A 21,098-nucleotide genomic window follows, 5' to 3' on the forward strand; every position below is an offset into this window, starting at 1 on the left:
CTATAACACTAGAAACGCAATCTAATGCAAACTAATAAGAGCAATGTTTGTGTTTGTTGACACCGTGTGAGCGAGGCATTGATTCAACTCGTGATTGGTGATGTCATATCGGACGATTACACACACACACACCTTTCAATTATAATACAACACATGACTGAATTATCTTTGTGTGGAATGAACACCGTGAACACTGATACGAGTGTCAACAAAAATTTAACCTTTACTTTACAACTTTACTAAGATAAAGATTTACTTCAGGGCTGTTGGGTTGCACAATGATTGTAGATGTCCCTGAAAATAAGTCAGTCTATATATAGAAGAAAATATCTTTCACATATATATTATATATTTATACATATATATACATAGGTCAGAGGTCAAGGGACCCCTTTAAAAATGGCCAGTCTTTTCTCGCCAAAATGTTGCGTAAGTTTGGATCTAGCTTTAAAACAGAGCAACCTAAAAATCACAAGTTTAAAGAAATTAGTGGCGTTAAAACAAATTTGCGTTAATGCGATAGTAACATGTAAGCCCTAATTATTACATGATAACATCAGGGCAGATTTATATTGATCTTTATCGCTGCAATTTATCATAACTACTAGCCCATCATACTTTTTTGACTTATATATAAAACTAATATATTTAGATCTTCTTTGGGAATATTCAGTGTCCAACTAAAACAATGCAGTGTTCTCCCTGTTAATAACATGAACAGCCAAACAGCTGTTCTTCATCTGACAGACAAGTCTAATGATGCTGAACACACTGAACAGGTTTCAGGGACTGAACTCGGTGGAGTTGAAGGTCTTAGTGTTTTGTAATTGTATGCATAAAAATGTTATCAATAAGACATTTAATGTTATCTTCATCATCATCATATTAATATATCATTATTATTATTTAGCAGAGCATGTTTAAATACTTTAATGATAAAAGGAAATATAGTAGATGTACCTGAAAATAAGTCAGTGTAAAGTTATTTTCTTCTTGTTTGTGATTTCGAAAGTCATCAAAAATGTGCAATAATATTTTAATAAATATTTGATATATTTGTATGCATGCTAAATTAAGTTACAGCTATAATGTAACTATGGCCAGTGCTTCTGTTGGCCTATGTGTTACAGTTTGTATTTTTTTTTACCTTTAACTTATTTTAAACAAATTTAAATTATTATCCATATATATATATATATATATATACAGTATATACTGTATATATATATAATTTTTTTTTTAATATTTGTCTACATAAAACTGTTATCAATAAGACCTTTAATGTTATCTTCATGATCATATTATTATTATATCACTATAATAATTATATTTACCTTTGTGTTTTTTTATTTTGCTTTTAGGAAAAGCAATTCTTTTATTCAGCAGCTTTCTAAAAGCTCTGTGGGTGTATTTTCTTTTTTATATTTGTCTACATAAAAATGTCATCAATAAGACCTTTAATGTTATCTTCATCATTGTCACATGGAAGAATATCTCCAACACTGATTATTTTGTTTATTTAGCTGAGCATGTTTAAATACTTTAATGATAAAAGGAAATATAGATAAAGATATTGTCTTATATATATATACATTTTATTTTTAGGGAAACCGATAATTTTATTCAGCAGCCTTGTAAAAGCTCTGTGGGTGTATTATTATTATTTTATATTTGTCTACATAAAAATGTTAACAATAAGACCTTTAATGTTATCTTCATAATCATATTATTATTATAATCATTATAATCATTATAATAATTATATATATATATAAATTTAGCAGTTTTATAAAAGCTTTGTGGGTGTACAATTTTTTTTTTTAAATATTTGTCTACATAAAAATGTTATCAATAAGACTTTTAATGTTATCTTTATGATCATATTATTATTATATCATTATAATAATAATATTTACCTATGTGTTTTTTTATTTTACTTTTAGGAAAAGCAATACTTTTATTCAGCAGCTTTCTAAAAGCTCTGTGGGTGTATTATTTAAAAGAAAAATATTTGTCTATATAAAAATGTCATCATTAAGACCTTTAATGTTATCTTCATCATTGTCACATTAATACATCATTATTATTGATACCTTTCCCAGAAGCACAAAAAGAAGAATATCTCCAATACTGATTATTTTGTTTATTTAGCTGGAGCATGTTTAAATACTTTAATGATCAAAGGAAATGTAGCAGCTTGTAAAAGCTTTGTGAGTGTATTATTTATATATATATATATATATATTTGTCTACATAAAAATGTTAACAATAAGACCTTTAATGTTATCTTCATAATTATATTATTGTTATTATATATATATATGATCATATATATGATCATATATAGATATGATCATATTGTTATTATATCATTATAATAATAATAATATTTACCTATGTGTTTTTTTTATTTTACTTTTGGAAAAGCTCTGTGGGTGTATTATCTATATATATATATATATATATATATATATATATATATTTGTCTACATAAATTTTTTATCAATAAGACATTTAATGTTATCTTCATCATTGACACATTAATATATCATTATTATTGATACTTTTCCCAGAAGCACAAAAGGAAGAATATCTCCAACACTAATAATTATTTTGTTTATTTAGCTAGAGCATGTTTAAATACTTTAATGATGAAAGGATATATATATATATATATATATATACTATATGATCATATTATTATAATATCATTACAATAATAATTATATATAACTTTTAGGAAAAGCAATACTTTTATTCAGCAGCTTTCTAAAAGTTCTATGGGTGTATTATTATTATTATTATTTTTAAATATTTGTCTGCATAAAAATGTCATCAATAAGTCCTTTAATGTTATCTTCATCATTGTCACATTACTACATCATTATTATTGATAGCGCAAAAGAAGAATGTCTCCACCACTGATTATTTGTGTTATTTAGCTGATAAAAAAAAGAAACATCTTATCTATTATTATTTTACAGGGACAACTTGAATTGAACGTCCAGACCACATTTTCTCACGTCATCATAGTCACTAGGTTTTGGCAGATCGCCTGCTATTATTTCTGTGGGATTCAAGATATATTGTCACATGACAGAGGGAAAAAACGCTTTTATGTGATTATGTAACAACATGCACTCCATCGTACGATCCAAGCAACCTGAGTCAAGTGCGCCTTAATGCACACACATCTTCAAGTTTGTGCTCTTCAAAATAAAACCACATAAAGATGTGTTGCAGAGTGTTTTATGTGCACAGCTTCCTTTGCATCCTGGTGTATCTGCTTTTATTGGCGGACTTGACGTAGAGCGCGTCGTGCGTCGTTGCGTTGCCGGTAGAGGAGGCGTTGACGCACCGGAGCTCCTACTGCTGCTGCTGCTGGAGCTCCTACTGCTCCTACTGCTGCTGCTGAAACACTAACCGGCTCTCCTGCAACTGAAACAGGACACACACTTTACTGACAACATCTCCACCCTGGGGGGGAGTCACTCTCACAGTTTAAAGTGTGATCACTCAGCAGCTGCAGACAGAAACATCATGATCAAGAACGGACATCACCATCACCAAGTGAACACGAACACTGCAGCCGGAGGACTGAAAGACGCAGCAGGGACTAGCCCAGGATCTGCAGCCTGCAGTCCGGACAGGAGGAGGAGGAGGATCCGGGTGTGGTGCGACGGCTGGTGAGTCAACTTTACCGGATGATTGATGAGGATGACGAGGATGCTACAACATTGTTCTTGCATCGAGCATTGAATGAATGTCACCTACCATCACGATCAGCAGCACTGGACAGGCCTGCTGCTGATGGTGCTGCTGCTGCAGGTTACTCAGCTCTCAAAGGGCTGCTTCATTCTCCAGACACATCAGAAGGCCTATACACTCAACTTTTAATTGAATATTCTCTTGTATATATTCTACCATGAGAGTATCATCAATAGCCAGACACTGTAATTCCAAGGGCATTACTTTCCCTCTACATTATTACTGCTGCAGGTTACTCAGCTCTCACAGGACTGCTGCTGCTTCATTCTCCAGACACATCACAAGGCCTATACACTTATAAACTTTTAATTGAATATTCTCTTGTATATATTCTACCATGAGAGTATAATCAATAGCCAGATGCATAACCACTGTAATTCCAAGGACATTACTTTTCCTACTGGGGCATCCTGGTCCCAGTTTACCTCCCCAGTAGACACATTATTACATAATAACATCATATTGATCTTTACTGCTGTAATAGCCTATCATACCTTTTTGACTAATATATAAAATAGGGCTGTTTGTTGGAGAGTAAAAACTGGCATTGCCATTTTCAAAGGTGTCTCTTGACCTCTGACTTCAAGATATGTGAATGAAAACTCTAAGATGAGCAGAGTGGGAACTGTGTCTTATTAGATAAAACAGATGTTGACTAACTGCATAATTTGCAGTTGAATAAAAGGTAATAAATCTAAATATATTGCAATTGCAATCACATTTTTTATCTGATCAAAATGTACCTTAAAGAGAGATTTGTCAAGTATTTAATACTCTTATCATCATGGGAGTGGGCAAATATGCTGCTTAATGCAAATGTATGTATATTTGTTATTATTGGAAATTAATTAACAACACAAAACAATGACAAATATTGTCCAGAAACCCTCACAGGTACTGCATTTAGCATAAACATATATGCTCAAATAACATGGCAAACTGCAGCCCAACAGGCAACAACAGCTGTCAGTGTGTCAGTGTGCTGACTTGACTATGACATGTCCCAAACTGCATGTGATATATTTTGATCTTTATTGCTGCAATTTATCATAACTACGAGCTAATAACCTATCATACTTTTTTGACTGATATATAAATTAGGGCTGTCAATCGATTAGAATATTTAATCGCGATTAATCACACATTTTTTATCTGTTCAAAATGTATCTTAAAGGGAGGTTTGTCAAGTATTTAATACTCTTATCAACATGGGAATGGACAAAAATGCTGCTTTATGCAAATGTAAGTATATTTTTTATTATAGGAAATCAATTAACAACACAAAACAATGACAAATGTTGTCCAGAAACCCTCACAGGTACTGCATTTAGCACAAAAAATATGCTCAAAACTCTAGATAGATTTAACAGCACACTATGACTTGCCCCAATCTGCATGTGATTATCATAAAGTGGGCATGTCTGTAAAATTGGAGACTCGTGGGTACCCATAGAACCCATTTTCATTCACATATCTTGAATGAATGAATGAATGTAGAGTTTTATTTCGGTCAATCTTTGTGAATACAAACCAACGCTGTATCCATTTCACACAACACCATTCATAAAATCAATGACCGAAAAACGAATAGGCTGAAGCCCCAAGGCTTATTTTGTGCCTATCCTTTACAATCCATAAGAGAACCCAGAATACCAGCATTAAATTGTAATCCTTACTTATTTCACATTTTAATCATATTACACTGTAATCCTTAATTATTTTACATTTTAAGGCTTTTTTGAAGCTCAGCAGAGAGCTACAAAATTTCCACTCATCACTAAGCCCGTTACATAATTTGACTCCCAAAACTGAGACACATCTATATTTTAGATCGGTTCTCACTTTACCTGTTTCAAAAATACTCAACCCTCTTAAATTATAATATCCTTCTCTTAATTTAAATTTGTTTTGAATACTAACAGGAAGGCTTTTATTCCTAACCCGGAAAAGTATTTCTAATGTCTTTACATGCACAATATCCAACAATTTAAAGATACCTGACTTTATGAATAATGGATTTGTAGTTTCACAGTAAGAAGCTGTATGTATTATTCTAATAGCTCTTTTCTGGAGTTTAATTAAAGGGGCCTATATTTGTTTTATATACATTTCCCCAAACCTCAACACCATACTACATATATATGGCATTATAAGTGAGCTATACAATATATACAAACACTTCTTATTCGACAGATCCTTTGTTTTGTAAAGAATAGCGATGGATTTGGATAATTTCCATTTGATGTATTCTTTATGTGGCTTCCAACAAAGTTTCTGATCTATAATCACTCCCAGGAATTTTGTTTGATATACTCCTTCAATTTCAACTGCATTTAGATACAATTAACCCTGATTTGTCAAGTATTTAATTCTCTTATCAGCATGGGAGTGGACAAAAATGCTGCTTTATGCAAATGCATGTATATATTTATTATTGGAAATCAATTAACGACACAAAACAATGACACATATTGTCCAGAAACCCTCACAGGTACTGCATTTAGCATAAAACAATATGCTCAAATCATAACATAATAATCAAATAATCAAAACAATGCAGTGTTCTCCCTGTTAATAACATGACAGCCAAATGTATGGTGCTCTCAGTCAGTGCACTAATATTTCACCTCACCTTGACACTTTTAAGAGGGCTCACCTGTAGAGGATCAGGTACTTCTTTGCTCAACAGAACAACATGTTAGACCAAAACACTGGCAAACGTCTAAATCTCAGTTTCACATGACAAAATGTTAACTAGCCTACAATCACATAGTGACTTCTAACGGGTTATTTCGCCAGTAAAACGTCCGCCTACAAAGTGCCGTACAAAAGTAAAACTAAATTATTTCCATTCTATTGTCACAATTTTAACATCTCTACCAAAATGTCCTGTGTTGAACGATAAAAATATTATAAATATGTATACTATTATAACTATTTACTTCCTTCCCAGAGGAACATACAGTGAGTGATGGACATAAATAGAAGTTAGAAATATCCAGCAGACAGATTTTGAGAGCAATCTCAAACTTTTTCATGTCAACGACCTTCAAAATCAAAGTCCAATAGACCACAGACCATGGATGTAGAAGAGGATGTGTCCTGTTTTGCCCTGCGTGTTAGTAAATAGACTTCAAATACATTAAATTATGTTCATGTTAGGCTACTAGCACTACTAGTTACTGGCCGATAGCCGGTTGTTTGGGAACAGTTGTTTTGAGAGACGTTAATACATCCACCATGGTACAGGCTTACAGCATACAGCCAATAGATGTATAATAAGATAATAAAAGTGATGAATTAAAGCCAATATATCGATTAATACAGCCGCCTACAGCTAGCAGGAAGCCGGCGGAACCAGATATGTCACATGAACGGTCTTATGCCGAGGAAAATAACTCTGAATTTGGTGAATTAGTGAATTTGAAAAGTTTTAGGACATGAGGGCTATTTAAGTGTTCATAGTGGGAAGTTGATTTACCTCGAAAAAAATGATCCTCTGATTTACAGACGTCTCTTTATACATCCATGGCCACAGACTTGTTGACTGAAAACAGTCCAAAATGGCGGCAGCACTACTGCAGCAGCATCTAGCGGCTGTTGTCAAAAAAGCACCGGAGTTTCGCCTCTTTGCTTCTAAACTCTTTGCCTTAGTGTGAACAGTTTTCATTAGGAAGTACAATGAAGACAAGAAAAAAATGAGAACGGGACATTGCTGAAAACAAAAAGTCTTTTCACCCCTGATCGATTGATTGATTAATTGATTAATTGATTAATTGATCGACAGAAAATTTCTTGCCAACTATTTTGAAAATTGATTCATCGTTTGAGACGTTATTCACTGGTTCCAGCTTCTCAACTGTGAGGTGTTTAGATGCATTTCGTTGCAATATGTGATAGCAAACTGACTATGTTTGGGTTTTGGTTGAATAAAAAAAGCTATAAAATAGGCTCGACCAAAGAAATTCTTAGTCGACTAAGAGTTTCTCCACAAAGAATCACACAAAAGCACCACTTTAAATCTTGTGTTTATCAGAGATGTGCTCATAAGTTTCTGGAAATAAGACATTCAGCATGAAAAAAGCTAAAAAAACGACTAATTGACTAAAGAAATCTTAGTCGACTAAGAGGGGGCAGCCCTAAAACAAGCTATTTGAAGACCATTCGCTGTTTCAAACTATAATCTCTTTTCAAACTATTAATGGATAATGAAATTAATCGTTAGCTGCGGCCCCATTGCACCTTTGAGATGCCTCCTCTGGGAGAAACACCATGCCTCGGTGGACACAGTCCGGCTCCACGGTGCAGCGGGATAATACATGTTTTGAATTTCTGTGTATGAAGGCCAGGATTATGGTGGCTTTCTCTAAAATTCCTGCCATTTAGGTGCGGCTGTCTATCCACGGTTTGGTGGAATGTAGCAGAATATTTGGGATGCCAGAATATTAACCGGTGGGCTGAGCACGCAAAGAGAACCAATGTCAACAGAGCTCATGTCATTAACCCCCTCTAACCCCTCCGGCCCACACCTGCTACGGCCGCTGCAGCTCGTGCAGCCGTGCAGCCGTGCCCGTCACAGAGCACATTGTTTTCCCTGAAGCCCTGCTGGACACCGCCACGCTCTTACTGACATCCAGCGCTTTCAGCGGTATGAGAGGAAAACTTCCAAGGAAAGAGTCACAGTCACTTCATCTGTTGAGACATCCTTGACTGTGCCCCGTCTTCTCTGCACTTATTTGTCATCCTGAAAAGAGGCGATGGGGGTTAAAGATCAGTTGTCAGTGATGCATCATCAAGGAAGAGTGTAAAGTCCACTTCCACTGTATTTCTGCTGCGGTAGTGTATCCGTACATGACTATGAACGTGCTATTTAAAGCCTCAGTGATCAAATCATAACATGGCAAACTCAAACCCAACAGGCAACAACAGCTGTCAGTGTGTCAGTGTGCTGACTTGACTATGACTTGCCCCAAACTGCATGTGATTATCATAAAGTGGGCATGTCTGTAAAGGGGAGACTCGTGGGTACCCATAGAACCCATTTTCATTCACATATCTTGAGGTCAGAGGTCAAGGGACCCCTTTGAAAATGTTCATGCCAGTTTTTCCTCGCCAAAATTTAGCACAAGTTTGGAGCGTTATTTAGCCTCCTTTGCGACAAGCTAGTATGACAATACATTGGTACCAATGGATTCATTAGGTTTTTTAGTTTCATATGATACCTGAATCTTCACTCTAGTTTTAAACCTGAGCCCTACAACCTAAAAATCGCAAATCATGTTAATGTGTTAAAGAAATTAGTGGAGTTGAAATGCAGTGTTCTCCATGTTAATAACATGACAGCCAAACAGCTGTTCTTCATGTGACTGACAAGGTTAATGATGCTGAACACACTGAACAGGTTTCATGGACTGAACTCGGTGGAGTTGAAGGTTTTAGTGTCATCTCAGGTGCTCTCAGTCAGTGCACTAATATTTCACCTCACCTTGACGCTTTTAAGAGGGCTCACATGTCACTAAGCTAGTATGACATGGTTGGTACCAGTGGATTCATTAGGTTTTCTAGTTTCATATGATACCTGAATCTTCACTCTAGCTTTAAAACTGAGCCCTACAACCTCTGAAAGATTGATTGCGTTAAAGACATTAGTGGCATTAAATTGAATTTGGGTTAATGTGTTATTATTGTGATAACTTTGACAGCCCTAATTGCAATATATCTTATTGCAATACTCAGCATATCGCAAAATGTTTAAAATCGCAATAAGATCGTATCGTGACTTAAGTATTGTGATATAATCGTATCGTGGGGCCTCTGGTAAATCCCACCTTGACCAAAAATCTGAATATTTGTACTCCCTTCACTGGTATTTCCTACACGTGTGTCCCATTGTTTTCCATCACTGTGTCCACACACGTCTGTCTGGTTTTATTCCAGAGAGGTGCTGTTTGGGTGTCCGCTAACAGGCTCCGCTAATTAATATTTCACCACCCCGCGGTCATGATCCTTCCCTGCTAAAAAATAGAACAGGACTACGGTAACACATGTTGGCCGTCCAGCAAGTGTAACACCCCCTATAAAAGCAGCCTCTATGGTCTTATGTAACTTGGTCTCTGAGTTTTCCTCCCCTATTCACACACCTCCTAATGAACTTAACTACATTCTTCTGGCCTCAGAGCCGGCACACGTGGATCCCATTTCAAGAGATTGACAGCACGAGACTCAGAAAATCTTGCTTTCCTCGACAACAAGCCTCTTTTTTTTCACATTTAGCCTAAGTACATCTGAATCACACAAGACGAGCTCTACAGTCTGGTAATTTTTGTATTACAGCATAAACAGGCTGTGTATAGTGACACCGCAGTAGGGCACAGATGCTGTCTTTCATTAGCATAAAGCCCGGGGCTGAGAACAACATGGGATCCTGTTACTGTTGTGTCTGTGTTCATGCTGCAGCTCCAGCAGCTCTCATCTGTTTTCTTATTGATTTTTTGAGGATGCTATTCATAGCGCTGCTTTGCACCTGACCCCTGAGAGAGCTGACGTGTAATTTAATGTACTAAAGAGGACACAGATGCCAATTTTCGTGTTTGTTTTTTTCCCACTACAGCCATCAATTATGTTGTCATTATTGTGATTCTACAAGTTAATCGCTGTCAAGGAATTGCTGATGGTTACAGTCTCTACTGCAGTTAAATGACTCTGTGATTAGTTCCTCGATGCATCTTCAGTGACACCTGCATCAGTTAGAGCTTCTCTGTCTTTATGCGTAATATCACGTTCCAAGTGGAGCAGAGAGAGAAGTGCTCCGACTGATGTCAGCTGTTGGCAGCAGTAGTAATAGTGATGGAAAGGCTAATGCCCATCTGTTCTCTATTACTATGCTAGATTACCATGTTACAATCTCAGTCTCCAATCTGCGTCTAATCTAATTATCTACAGATGGTATCATAGCCTGGGAGGAGTGACGTGGGAGGGGAGAGACACACTGTGCTTCTGACTTTTTTATGTTTAGACTTTGATCAGATATCTAGCATATCACATTATTAGACCGGTGGGCCGATACTACCAGAAAAACTGTAAATATTAAAGGATTATAACGGTAGTTTTTACATCTTTTGATCTCCCACCTCCTCCTTCCTTCATTTATTTCATTTTAATCAACTTTCTTTTTTGTCAAGGTTGCTGCAAGTTGCAAAAACATCATGTTGGTGGTGCATTCAAAAACACTCAGACATCTGAGTGTTAAAGAGAGACTGCCCATTTCTAACTTTGAGAACAGTGCGAGCTTCAACATTACCACACAACTCTAATCCAGTACACCATTCTTTATTCATCAGACATTTTTGACTATCTTGTGTGAGTAAAGCACGGTGTACTGGAGAAGAAGAGCTGTGCAACGCGTTTTAATTATGATGAAAGAGCGGCCGCCAAATCTTATCACTGTAATTCAAAAAAATCCTTTGTCCTTTGTTTGATTTTCCAACCAAGAGTTTTAAAGGGGACATATGATGCTCATTTCCAGGTTCATACTTTGGGTATTTTGGGTTTATATTAGAAATTGTTTGCATGCTTTAATGTTCAAAAAACATAATTTTTCTCGTATTGTCTGTCAAAAATCCCCAGCACATTTGAAACATTAGTGTTTATTAGTGTAGACCCCTTTGAAAATTGCCATGACAGGTTTTCCTCGCTAACATTTAGCCCAACTTTGCATTATTTAGCTTCCTTCCCGACATGGTAGCAATGGATTCCTTAGGTTTTCTAGTTTTATATGATACATGAGTCTCCACTCTAGCCCTAACACTGAACGTACGAGAGCCTCTGAAAGACAGTAAAGTCAGTCGGGATCGCTGGTCTCTGAGGGTTAAATATGGATAAATTAACTATAATATAATGTTAACAATCCTTTCCTAAAGCTCTTATAATGTAACTTTTGTGTAAATTCTTATGTTCTTATCCTCCCAGCTATGACATGGTTCATTATGGCCACTCCAACCAGCTGCGGCAGGCCAAGGCCATGGGAGATTACCTCATCGTTGGAGTACACACAGACAGTAAGCTCATTGATTTATTGTCCCTCCCACACCTAGAATATTTCTACAGTTGAAACACTCTGACTCATCTGTACCTGACTCTTTTTCATCATCCATTTCTGATACTACATCCTTCCTTCACCATGAATAATTGAGCCTGGAGCTGCTGGGTCTGGGGAGCCTCTGTTTATCATTACCAGGCAGACACCAGCTGTGCCATATACACTTTAGAGGGGTTGTTGTGACAGTAGAGCAGCGACTCAGCAAGTTTGCCTCGCCCTCCTATGGCACACTGGGCTCATTCTGACATTACGATAACCCAGAATGACACAGATATCGGCAATCTTCCCCTCTGCTGACGTGATGATAAAATATCTCAATGACGAAGGCGATGCTGCATTCAGTCACTATAAAAACAGTTTATCAGAATGTCACGCAAATGGAGATCTCTCCGTTCTGGTAATCTCTAAAGCTTATTTGTGTGTTTCAACAATATCGTTTCATGTTCTGTTTTCAAGGTGAGATTGCGAAGCACAAGGGCCCGCCTGTCTTCACACAGGCAGAAAGATACAAGATGGTGCGGGCCATAAAGTGGGTGGACGAGGTCGTGGAAGGAGCGCCTTACGTCACAACCCTCCAGACCCTCGACAAGTACAACTGTGACTTCTGTGTGCACGGAGGTACAGTATATAATCACCACCTGGTGTCCTTATTTAGACACACAGATAAATTAACAATGCTGATCAGCTCCAAGTATAATGTTATTAGTAGGGCTGTCAAAGTGAATGCAAGATAATAACGCGTTAACACAAATCAGTAAACACAATCGATCTTTCGGAGGTTGTACATACTAGTTTATCGCAAAGGAGGCTAAATAACGCTCCAAACTTACGGTACGTTTTGTAGAGGAAAAACTGTCATAACCATTTTCAAAGGGGTCCCTTGACCTCTGACCTCCAGATATGTGAATGAAAATGGGTTCTATGGGTACCCACGAGTCTCCTCTTTACAGACATGCCCACTTTATGATAATCACATGCAGTTTTGGGGCAAGTCATAGTCAAGTCAGCACACTGACACACTGACAACTGTTGTTGCCTGTTGGGATTCAGTTTGCCATGTTATGATTTGAGCATATTTTTTATGCTAAATGCAGTACCTGTGAGGGTTTCTGGACAACAGTAGTCATTGTTTTGTGTTGTTAATAGATTTCCAATTATAAATATATACATACATTTGCATAAAGCAAGCATATTTGTCCACTCCCATGTTGATAAGAGTATTAAATACTTGACAAATCTGCCTGTAAGGTACATTTTGAACGGATAAAAAATGTGCGATTAATCATGATTAAATATTTTAATCGATTGACAGCCCTACTAAATATATAAAATAAAACTTAACCTTTGTGAAAAATTGAAACTAAAATAAATGTAGCAAACGAAAAGATAAAAACTATCATAACTTTGAAATGCTGTTGTTTCAGATGATATCACATTAACAGTGGATGGGAAAGACACATATGAAGAGGTGAAGAAGTCAGGGCGGTACAGGTGAGTTAATAGAAGAAGATGATAATAACAGACGGGATGAGATGATGTGTGTGTGTCTTTGAGGTTTATAATATAATATAATGTTGTTCCAGGGAGTGTAAGAGAACCCAGGGAGTTTCAACCACAGATCTTGTTGGTAGGATGCTACTGATGACCAAAGCACATCACAGCAACATTGTGAGTACAGTTTTATTCTCTCTTTAATATTCCCTCAGTACACAGCAGCACTCACCTAATCAGGGCCGGCTTAAAGGTCCTGACACACCAAGCCGACGGACAGTTTGAGACCATTGGTGAGCGCTTGTTGGCTTAGTTTTTGTGTGCCCCGCACTGTCGGCTCTTGTTGGAGTTTTTCCGGCCGATTCAGCATGATGAATCGGCGGTGGCGCCCGTCGGTTTCGAGAAATCACTCTGATTGGCTGTTCAGCTTAAACGAATCAGTGCACGAGAAGAGAAACGGAAGTGAAGAAAGCAAACCAACGAGTAAAGTCAAGAGGAAAAACAGAGAAGGCTCTTTTAATTTTTCATATTCATCTCATCTGTTCATTCAAATACACGGATATTTTCACAGCGACATGGCCATGTTGAATGAAGCTAAGTGGTGAGTGAGAGTGGTGTGAAAATGGTCGGCAGACGCCGCTTTGTTTCATGTACGTATCATAACAACGGCTTGTATATCCGCCGTCCTCTGTCTTCCGGTTTCCATTTTTGAATGACGAATATAGACTACCGCCGCCAGCTGTGTTGGAGAGTTATTTCCTCTCACGCCGGTGCAGAACGTACGTGGTAGTTTGCCGCCGGCTGTCATCTTTGCGGTGTGTTCAAGTGCAACTTTTTGCCCGAGACAAAGGCAACGTGAGGCGACTCAACTGGTGGCCTTCGTCAACGTTAGATCATTGATGTCGGCTTGGTGTGTCTGGGGCTTAAGGCATAGGCCATATAGGCGTTCGCCTAGGGCGCCACCTTCAAGAAAGAAAAATGCCGGTGGGCGCCCTTCCTCATTTTCTGCATTGAGTTAACAAATGAACAAATGAATAAAGATAGAAAGAAAGAAATACACTTTTCACCTCTGTAACTCTTGTTGTCGTGAAATTGACTACTTTTTAGCCAACAATATTACGATGATGATGTGTGTTGTGGTTTACGGGGCTAGGGTTAAGGTTCATGGGGGTTGAACCTTAACCCTAACTCTAGAGCGGTGCCGCCAGTGGGCACCAAATCCGAATTTCGCCTAGGCCACCAAAAGAGCTAGATCCGGCTTCGCCCCTAATTCTATCCCCTCTTTTCTTTAGGATAGTTCAAACTATCAACAGCACACGGACAACTTTGGAAAGGTAGGTACCAATTTACATCTTATTTTAGCTCATCACCTGGTGGTCAGTATAAAATCCTCAGCTTACTACCAAACTTAATTGGCGGATGTTTAAAACCAAATTCTTATTGTTTCTTTAGCTTCCTCTTCTTTAACTGTTTTTGTCATTGAAGTAGTTAAACGTTGTTGTGTGGGCCAGATGTCAACCATTGTTAAACAAAGGCCTTTACTGTGGACCCACTTTATAATCAAGTTGCAGGCCTCGCCAGTGAAACAGTGAATGCCACTTCTGTTCCTGGAACGGGGAGAGTAACTCAGAGTCACCATGCTGGGGATTTAAATAGTGTGAAAGCATTAGAGGGTCTCTTCACATTTGAACATTGAAGACCGGCAGGGTAATGCTGTGAATTTGGCGAGGGTTGAATAAATGTGCTTTGAGTTAGAAAAGGTGACGTCACACCACTAGATGGCGATGATGCAGCGTTCTGATGCTCCAGTGGTGCTGCTGTATCTATGCTGGAGAACATCTGTCTTACTGCTCCACCGTTTGTACTCACCGTGCCTGTTTCTGGATTACGTGGGTCGCATGGTCAGAAGGGCCACAGTCCCTGGACAGGAGTGTCTCAGTTCCTGCAGACTTCACAGAAGATCATCCAGTTTGCATCAGGCCAGGAGCCTCAACCCGGAGACACGATCATCTATGTGGTGGGAGCCTTTGACCTCTTCCGTATCCTTTTAGAGCCTCACTGAAAACATGGATGAAAACATAAAACTTGTTAATCAGAAAACATGTACAGTTTATTTTTTGTGATCAAATTGTCTTAGTTTTTAGAAGGTTAGGGTCGCCATGCCAGTTTTTCCTCACCAAAATTTGTAGCGTTATTTAGCAATCTTCCCGACCAGCTAATATAACATGGTTGGTACCAATGGATTCCTCAGGTCTTCTAGTTTCATATGCATTGGAAATTATTAACAAAAAAATGTACATAATTGAAATAAAACATTAATTAAGAAAAATTTTATAATATAATATAATAAAAAAAAAAATTATTAACTGTAACTGCCATTTACTGTCAGAATTATTCATAATTTTGTGAGCTGCTATAAAATAGCGAGCTGTTCTGAAACGCCTTGACTAGTCTCCTGTCAGACATCGGCCATGTGGACTTCCTGGAAGCAGTACATAAGCTCGCAGAAAAGCCATACATTATAGTGGGGTTGCACTTCGATCAGGTGAGTCTCCTTGTGCTCTTTTTCCACCTGTGTGAGACACTTACTTCCTCCCTGCGTGTTGACTCTTTACTTTACATGTCCTCTTTGTTCATATTTTTCAGGAGGTGAACCGCTACAAAGGGAAAAACTACCCCATCATGAATGTCCACGAGAGAACGCTCAGCGTCCTGGCTTGTCGAGTAGGTTTTTCTTGCTCTTCTTTAGTTTAGTTTAGTTTATTTGAGAAGGGACAGTGCAAATTAATAAATACACATGGTATCAAAAATGCCAGAATTAGCCAAAAGGCTACTTTTCATCTGTAGTCCCTGGCCAAGGTGTTACAAAACTCTTCCTAAAATACATGAAAACAGAAACATTAAATGTTGGAAAAGGCAGTAGTGACATTTATACATACATAAAACAACATTGCAGACAAGCAGGCTTCTTCTTCTTTTCCTTCTACAATTCATTTTGTGCGCGATTCATTTCTGATTTTTTTTTTTTTTTCACAGTATGTGTCAGAAGTGGTGATTGGTGCACCGTTTGCAGTCACAAAAGATTTGCTGGACCATTTCAAGGTAAGTACAGGCAATACAATCATCTCTCACCACTAGATAATAAGCTTCTCTGTGATTAAAAATGAATAAAGTAGCACATCTCTTTCGTCCTCAGGTGGATCTTGTATGCCATGGAAAAACCGAAATATATCCTGACAAGGATGGATCCGACCCCTATGCTGTAAGACTTTAAACACACAACAGCTTTTTTAAAAACACTTCTATGAAATACGGTAATCCAGAATACAGTTAATGAGTGAGAATATAATGTGATTTATATTATTTTATTGCATTTTAACAGCTCACTCTTTATTTTTTTATTTTATTTTTTGTAATATTTAAGGTCAGAGCTTCGCATGGTCAAATAAATAAATAAATATAATGCAAGGCTGTAAAAGTGTGCACAATGCTACTATATGTGAATCTACTTGCAGTAATACTGATACTATGTGAAATGAATGCTTTTCCAAAATGAAAATGAACTTTTAAAAAAAGAACTACGGTAATGTGCAGGAATTTTGAATCACATTCATTTGCCAATGTTTTCTCCACATCCAGGAGCCGAGGAGGAAAGCAATCCTGCGTACCGTTGACAGCGGGAACAGCCTCACTACGTACGCCATTGTGCAGAGGATAATTAAAAACAGGTAAAAAAGGCTTTGGGACAGAAATAGCCAATTTTATAGTCTATCCACGGGGCAAAACAGTATTTTTCTAAGTCTAAATACATGGGACATAGTTTCTTTACTGCTTTAAAGAGGACCTATTAAGCTATTGTGCTTTTTCCCTTTCCTTTAAGCCTAGTTCACACTACACAACTTGTCAAAGTCGTCAGATCGCTGTACTGTTCACACTACACAACTTGGTGTCTTGTAATTGGGAGTCTTTAAATCGTTGTGGTTTTCACATCACATGACTGACCGGCGACGGGGGGTCACACACTACAAGATCTTTCACCTGAAGGAATCTCCGATGAGGTCTCCAAACTACGCTTTGTCACAAAAACACATGCGAGAAATACGGTAAAGGACGTGAGACACATTGCTGATGTTGTTGTTGGCACGTGTTTACAAAATAGCCTGTTTCCACACTCTTTTTTACTATTTATTTCTCTAGGTGCAACAACAATTTTGCTCCGTGTTTCAAATGCAGCACATATAGTACATTAAGTTCCTATTGTTACAGGTGACCCCTCCGCCCCAAAGTTTCCCTTCAACCCGTGTCCCGCGCTCTCATTGGCTGTAGCTCGTGGCCGGAGTCCCCGACAGGTCCAGATATTTAGCATGCTAGATGTCTGGAATGTGTCTGCGAGGCATCGGCGAGCTTTGGTGAGCCTCTCAGCTTGTGTCTTTAAGCAGCTCACACGTTATATAGCTTTTTGTGCATGTAAAAGGTCTGGAAGTTACAAAGTTACTCTACCCCGCAGAAACACGGCTCCTGAACTGCCTGAAACGCCTCGCTTGAAGTCCCGCCTTTTCTTCCATAACGTGGTGATGTCACCAAGTAACAAATTTGCATAATATCTGCTTAGCGGCTAGTTTGACACCCCCTCAAACAAAGCTAGTTAGAGCGGAGCTCTAGCAGAGTCCGTAGAGTTCGCTTCGGTTAAATAATCATGAGAGAGTGGGCCAGCTGACCAATTAGAGCAGACTTTGGCTTTTCTGAGGGGGAGGAGCTTAAACAGAGCGTTTCAGACAGAGGGTGAAAAGAGGTGCTGCAGCACAGCCGGTATGAGAAAAATAAAGCGTTATTTGAACATTAAAGCATGTAAACATGTTCTAGTAGAAACACAAACTACAAGTACGAACCTGAATATGAGCATAATAGGTCCTCTTTAATAGGTAATAGATTCGATTGAAACTTTTTCCAATTTCCTTGTTTTGATTCAGGTTGCTATTCGAGGCAAGGAACCAGAAGAAAGAGGCCAAAGAGATTGCTGTGATCCAGGCCATGCGGCGACAAGAGGAGGAGAAAACTAAAGAAAGAACCCCGGCCGTGCTGTAGGAAGGCCCCCAAACAAGCACCACCGACCACGAGTCAACCTAACACTGACAAGCTCAATTAATCTAAACTCATGTACAGTAAAATCAAACCCTTTTATATTTGTTATGATGACACACGATCCTGGCTAAAAGCAGCAGTCCTTACAGCAGCCCGTTTATAGCCAGGGCGGCATAGTCTGCTGTGGGATCATCAGGTATACAGTGTGTGTGGGTGTGTGTGTGTGAGGATCTTCTGTGTATTAATATATTCGGCATATGCAAATACATTTTCATGTCAGTCAACAATCAACCCAGTCGCACTGCAGTTCATGAAATAGTCACGAAATGTAACATATTGATTTATGTATAGACACAAAATAAAAAAGAAATTTTCATGAAGGTCTGCACGAAATCAATTTGTATGTAATCCACGTAATTGTGAACCGAGAAGTATAAAGAGCAACAAATACCGTGTAGGGAGGAGGTCGGGGTGAATGGGAAAACAAAGGACTTTCACCCAGGAGAGCTGTGTTCGTGTCCCGTGTGAAACAACAATTCAAAGTCAAAGTAGATTTATTTGTCACGTAACTTCCGTACTTAAGTGACGGCACTTCCGGAGTTATTTAAACCCAAACCACGATCTTTTCCTAAACCTAACTAAGTAGTTTTTGTCACTTAACTTCCGTACTTCAGTTACAGCACTTCGGATGTTATTTAAACCCAAACCACGATCTTTACCTAAACCTAACTAAGTAGTTTTTGTCACGTTTCTTCCGTACTTAAGTTACAGCTGTTTGGGTGTTATTTAAACCCAAACCACGATCTTTTCTTAAAGCTATCTAAGTAGTTTTTGTCATGTAACTTCCGTACTTAAATAACAGCACTTCCGAAGTTATTTTAACCCAAACCACGATCTTTTCCTAAAGTTAACGAAGTAATTTTTGTCATGTAACTTCCATACTTAAGTTACAGCACTTACGGTCATTTTAACCCAAACCACTATCTTTTCCTAAACCTAACTAAGTAGTTTTTGTCACGTATCTTCCATACTTAAGTTACAGCACTTCTGGAGTTACTGTATTTAAACCCAAACTGCGATCTTTCCCTAAACCTAACTAATTAGTTTTTGTCATGTAACTTCTGTACTTAAGTTACAGCACTTCCGGTTATTTTAACCCAAACCACAATATTTTCCTAAACCTAAGTAGTTTTATGTTGAAAAGACTGGAGTGGAAATTGTTGTAGAAAGTTGTGCTGAACGTCACAAAAAAGGGAAATTCGTGTCTATGTACGCGTATTAAATAGATTTAATTCCGTGACTAATTCACAAACTGCCGTGAGACTGTGGACTATGGAGTCAATATCACGATGTCTTCAAATGTCTATTTTATGTCTTCAAATATTTTTTAATTCCTCAAGTACTTTTATTTTTCTGCCTTCAAAAATATAGAATTTGTAAGTATTATATTATGTGATTTGGACAAATGAAGGGCTGAGATGTTGGTCAGGCGTTAAGCTGTAACCAGGAAGTGATTTGTCGTTTCCATGGGGATGTTGCTGCATTCTGCTCAGCAATGGTTGTCACCCCACCACTGATCTATCTATGTATATACTGTATGTACTGTATCTATGTATCATAAAGTACGGGCTCTCTGGAGGATGCTAAAAAACATTATTTAGGGAATTAGGGGAGAAAAAATCCCCCTGCTCCTCTGCATCTAACTTGGGACTGTGTGAACGTGAGAAGGTGTTGACGACATCATGTACATATCAGACCTTTTGTTCCAGAAGTCATCACAACTGTTTCACTGGTACAGCAGGTTTTTATCTCAAAAGAATGCACACAAACCTGCATTTTGAGTGCAATTTAAAAAAACAAAAACACTCCTTAGGTATATCCTAACATAGAGAAAACACTACAGAGCTTTAACAGATTGCTTTTAGTTTATTTAGTATAACTATGACAGATGCTCAGTGTTGTTGACTTGATCATGAAATAGACCTCTTACTGTCATTGAGCCCTGAACAGTTTAACCTCTGTCTCTATATCAAATGGGATAAAAAAATAATATATTTTTTGTAGATGTATATTTTACTCACCTCCTCTCCATTAACTACTGTATAGATGGTTTCATATTGTTTTAAAAAAAACATAGATAATATGTCTGTATGTCAAGTTGGAATGTATTCAGTGTAGGCTATAATGTATATGTTATTGACAACTCCCAGTTGATAAATACTGTAGAGACTGATTGGACTACGGTATACTATTGCTGATAATAATAACATTTTAATCTGAAACTTGTCATCTTCGTTTCCTTAAAACAGGAATGTCTAATTTATTTATTCTTCAGTAATTGAGGTAAATGAGCAGGCTGTGCTTTAGTCATATTATGAAAGGTTAAGGTCATGTTTTGGACACAGAAATAATGACCTTTGATCAGGAGAAAAATGATCTGCAACGTATGAATGAGTCACACAGAGAGTTCATTAAATGTCCAGGCCATTAAGAGTACATTATTTTAGCAGTGTTTTTTGTTTAAAAATAAAAAGAGTAAAGTAAAATTCAAAGCATGAAGTTACATGGCCGAGAACGTTATTTTGATATAAACAAATCATGCGTAATTCATTGACAAATTCACTAATTAGAGGTCACATGTGGTGCTTTAAGGGAAATT

At 37.6% G+C, this 21,098-nt stretch overlaps 1 protein-coding gene across 4 annotated transcripts; it reads left to right on the top strand.

The window, feature by feature from the left end:
- The first annotated feature begins 3,327 nt into the window (after positions 1–3,327).
- Positions 3,328–20,722, top strand: LOC141781089 (ethanolamine-phosphate cytidylyltransferase-like). 4 transcript variants are annotated; one of them, XM_074656610.1, is made up of 14 exons: positions 3,328–3,686; positions 11,737–11,825; positions 12,323–12,484; positions 13,291–13,357; positions 13,450–13,534; positions 14,650–14,691; positions 15,264–15,396; positions 15,820–15,902; positions 16,004–16,081; positions 16,394–16,459; positions 16,554–16,619; positions 16,997–17,085; positions 17,329–17,460; positions 17,555–17,831. In XM_074656610.1, exons 1-14 carry the CDS (start codon positions 3,541–3,543, stop codon positions 17,625–17,627), a joined length of 1,311 nt encoding a protein of 436 aa, XP_074512711.1. In that variant the 5' UTR covers positions 3,328–3,540; the 3' UTR covers positions 17,628–17,831. The 4 variants fall into 4 exon arrangements, with proteins under 4 accessions (XP_074512711.1, XP_074512712.1, XP_074512710.1 ...); XM_074656611.1 differs by having other exon boundaries at positions 3,329–3,686; positions 17,624–17,830; XM_074656609.1 differs by lacking the exon at positions 17,555–17,831 and adding an exon at positions 18,328–20,722 and having other exon boundaries at positions 3,330–3,686.
- Positions 20,723–21,098: the final 376 nt, after the last annotated feature.

The sequence above is a fragment of the Sebastes fasciatus genome, chromosome 13 (assembly GCF_043250625.1).
Source record: "Sebastes fasciatus isolate fSebFas1 chromosome 13, fSebFas1.pri, whole genome shotgun sequence".
Lineage (NCBI taxonomy): Eukaryota > Metazoa > Chordata > Actinopteri > Perciformes > Sebastidae > Sebastes > Sebastes fasciatus.

Bases quoted from the DNA above. Each gene is read 5' to 3' on its own strand.
- LOC141781089 (XM_074656609.1), top strand. From the start codon at position 3,541: ATGATCAAGAACGGACATCACCATCACCAAGTGAACACGAACACTGCA. The intron at 15,903-16,003 runs GTGAGTCTCCTT...CATATTTTTCAG, and splicing joins TGGGGTTGCACTTCGATCAG to GAGGTGAACCGCTACAAAGG. The intron at 16,082-16,393 runs GTAGGTTTTTCT...TTTTTTTCACAG, and splicing joins TCAGCGTCCTGGCTTGTCGA to TATGTGTCAGAAGTGGTGAT.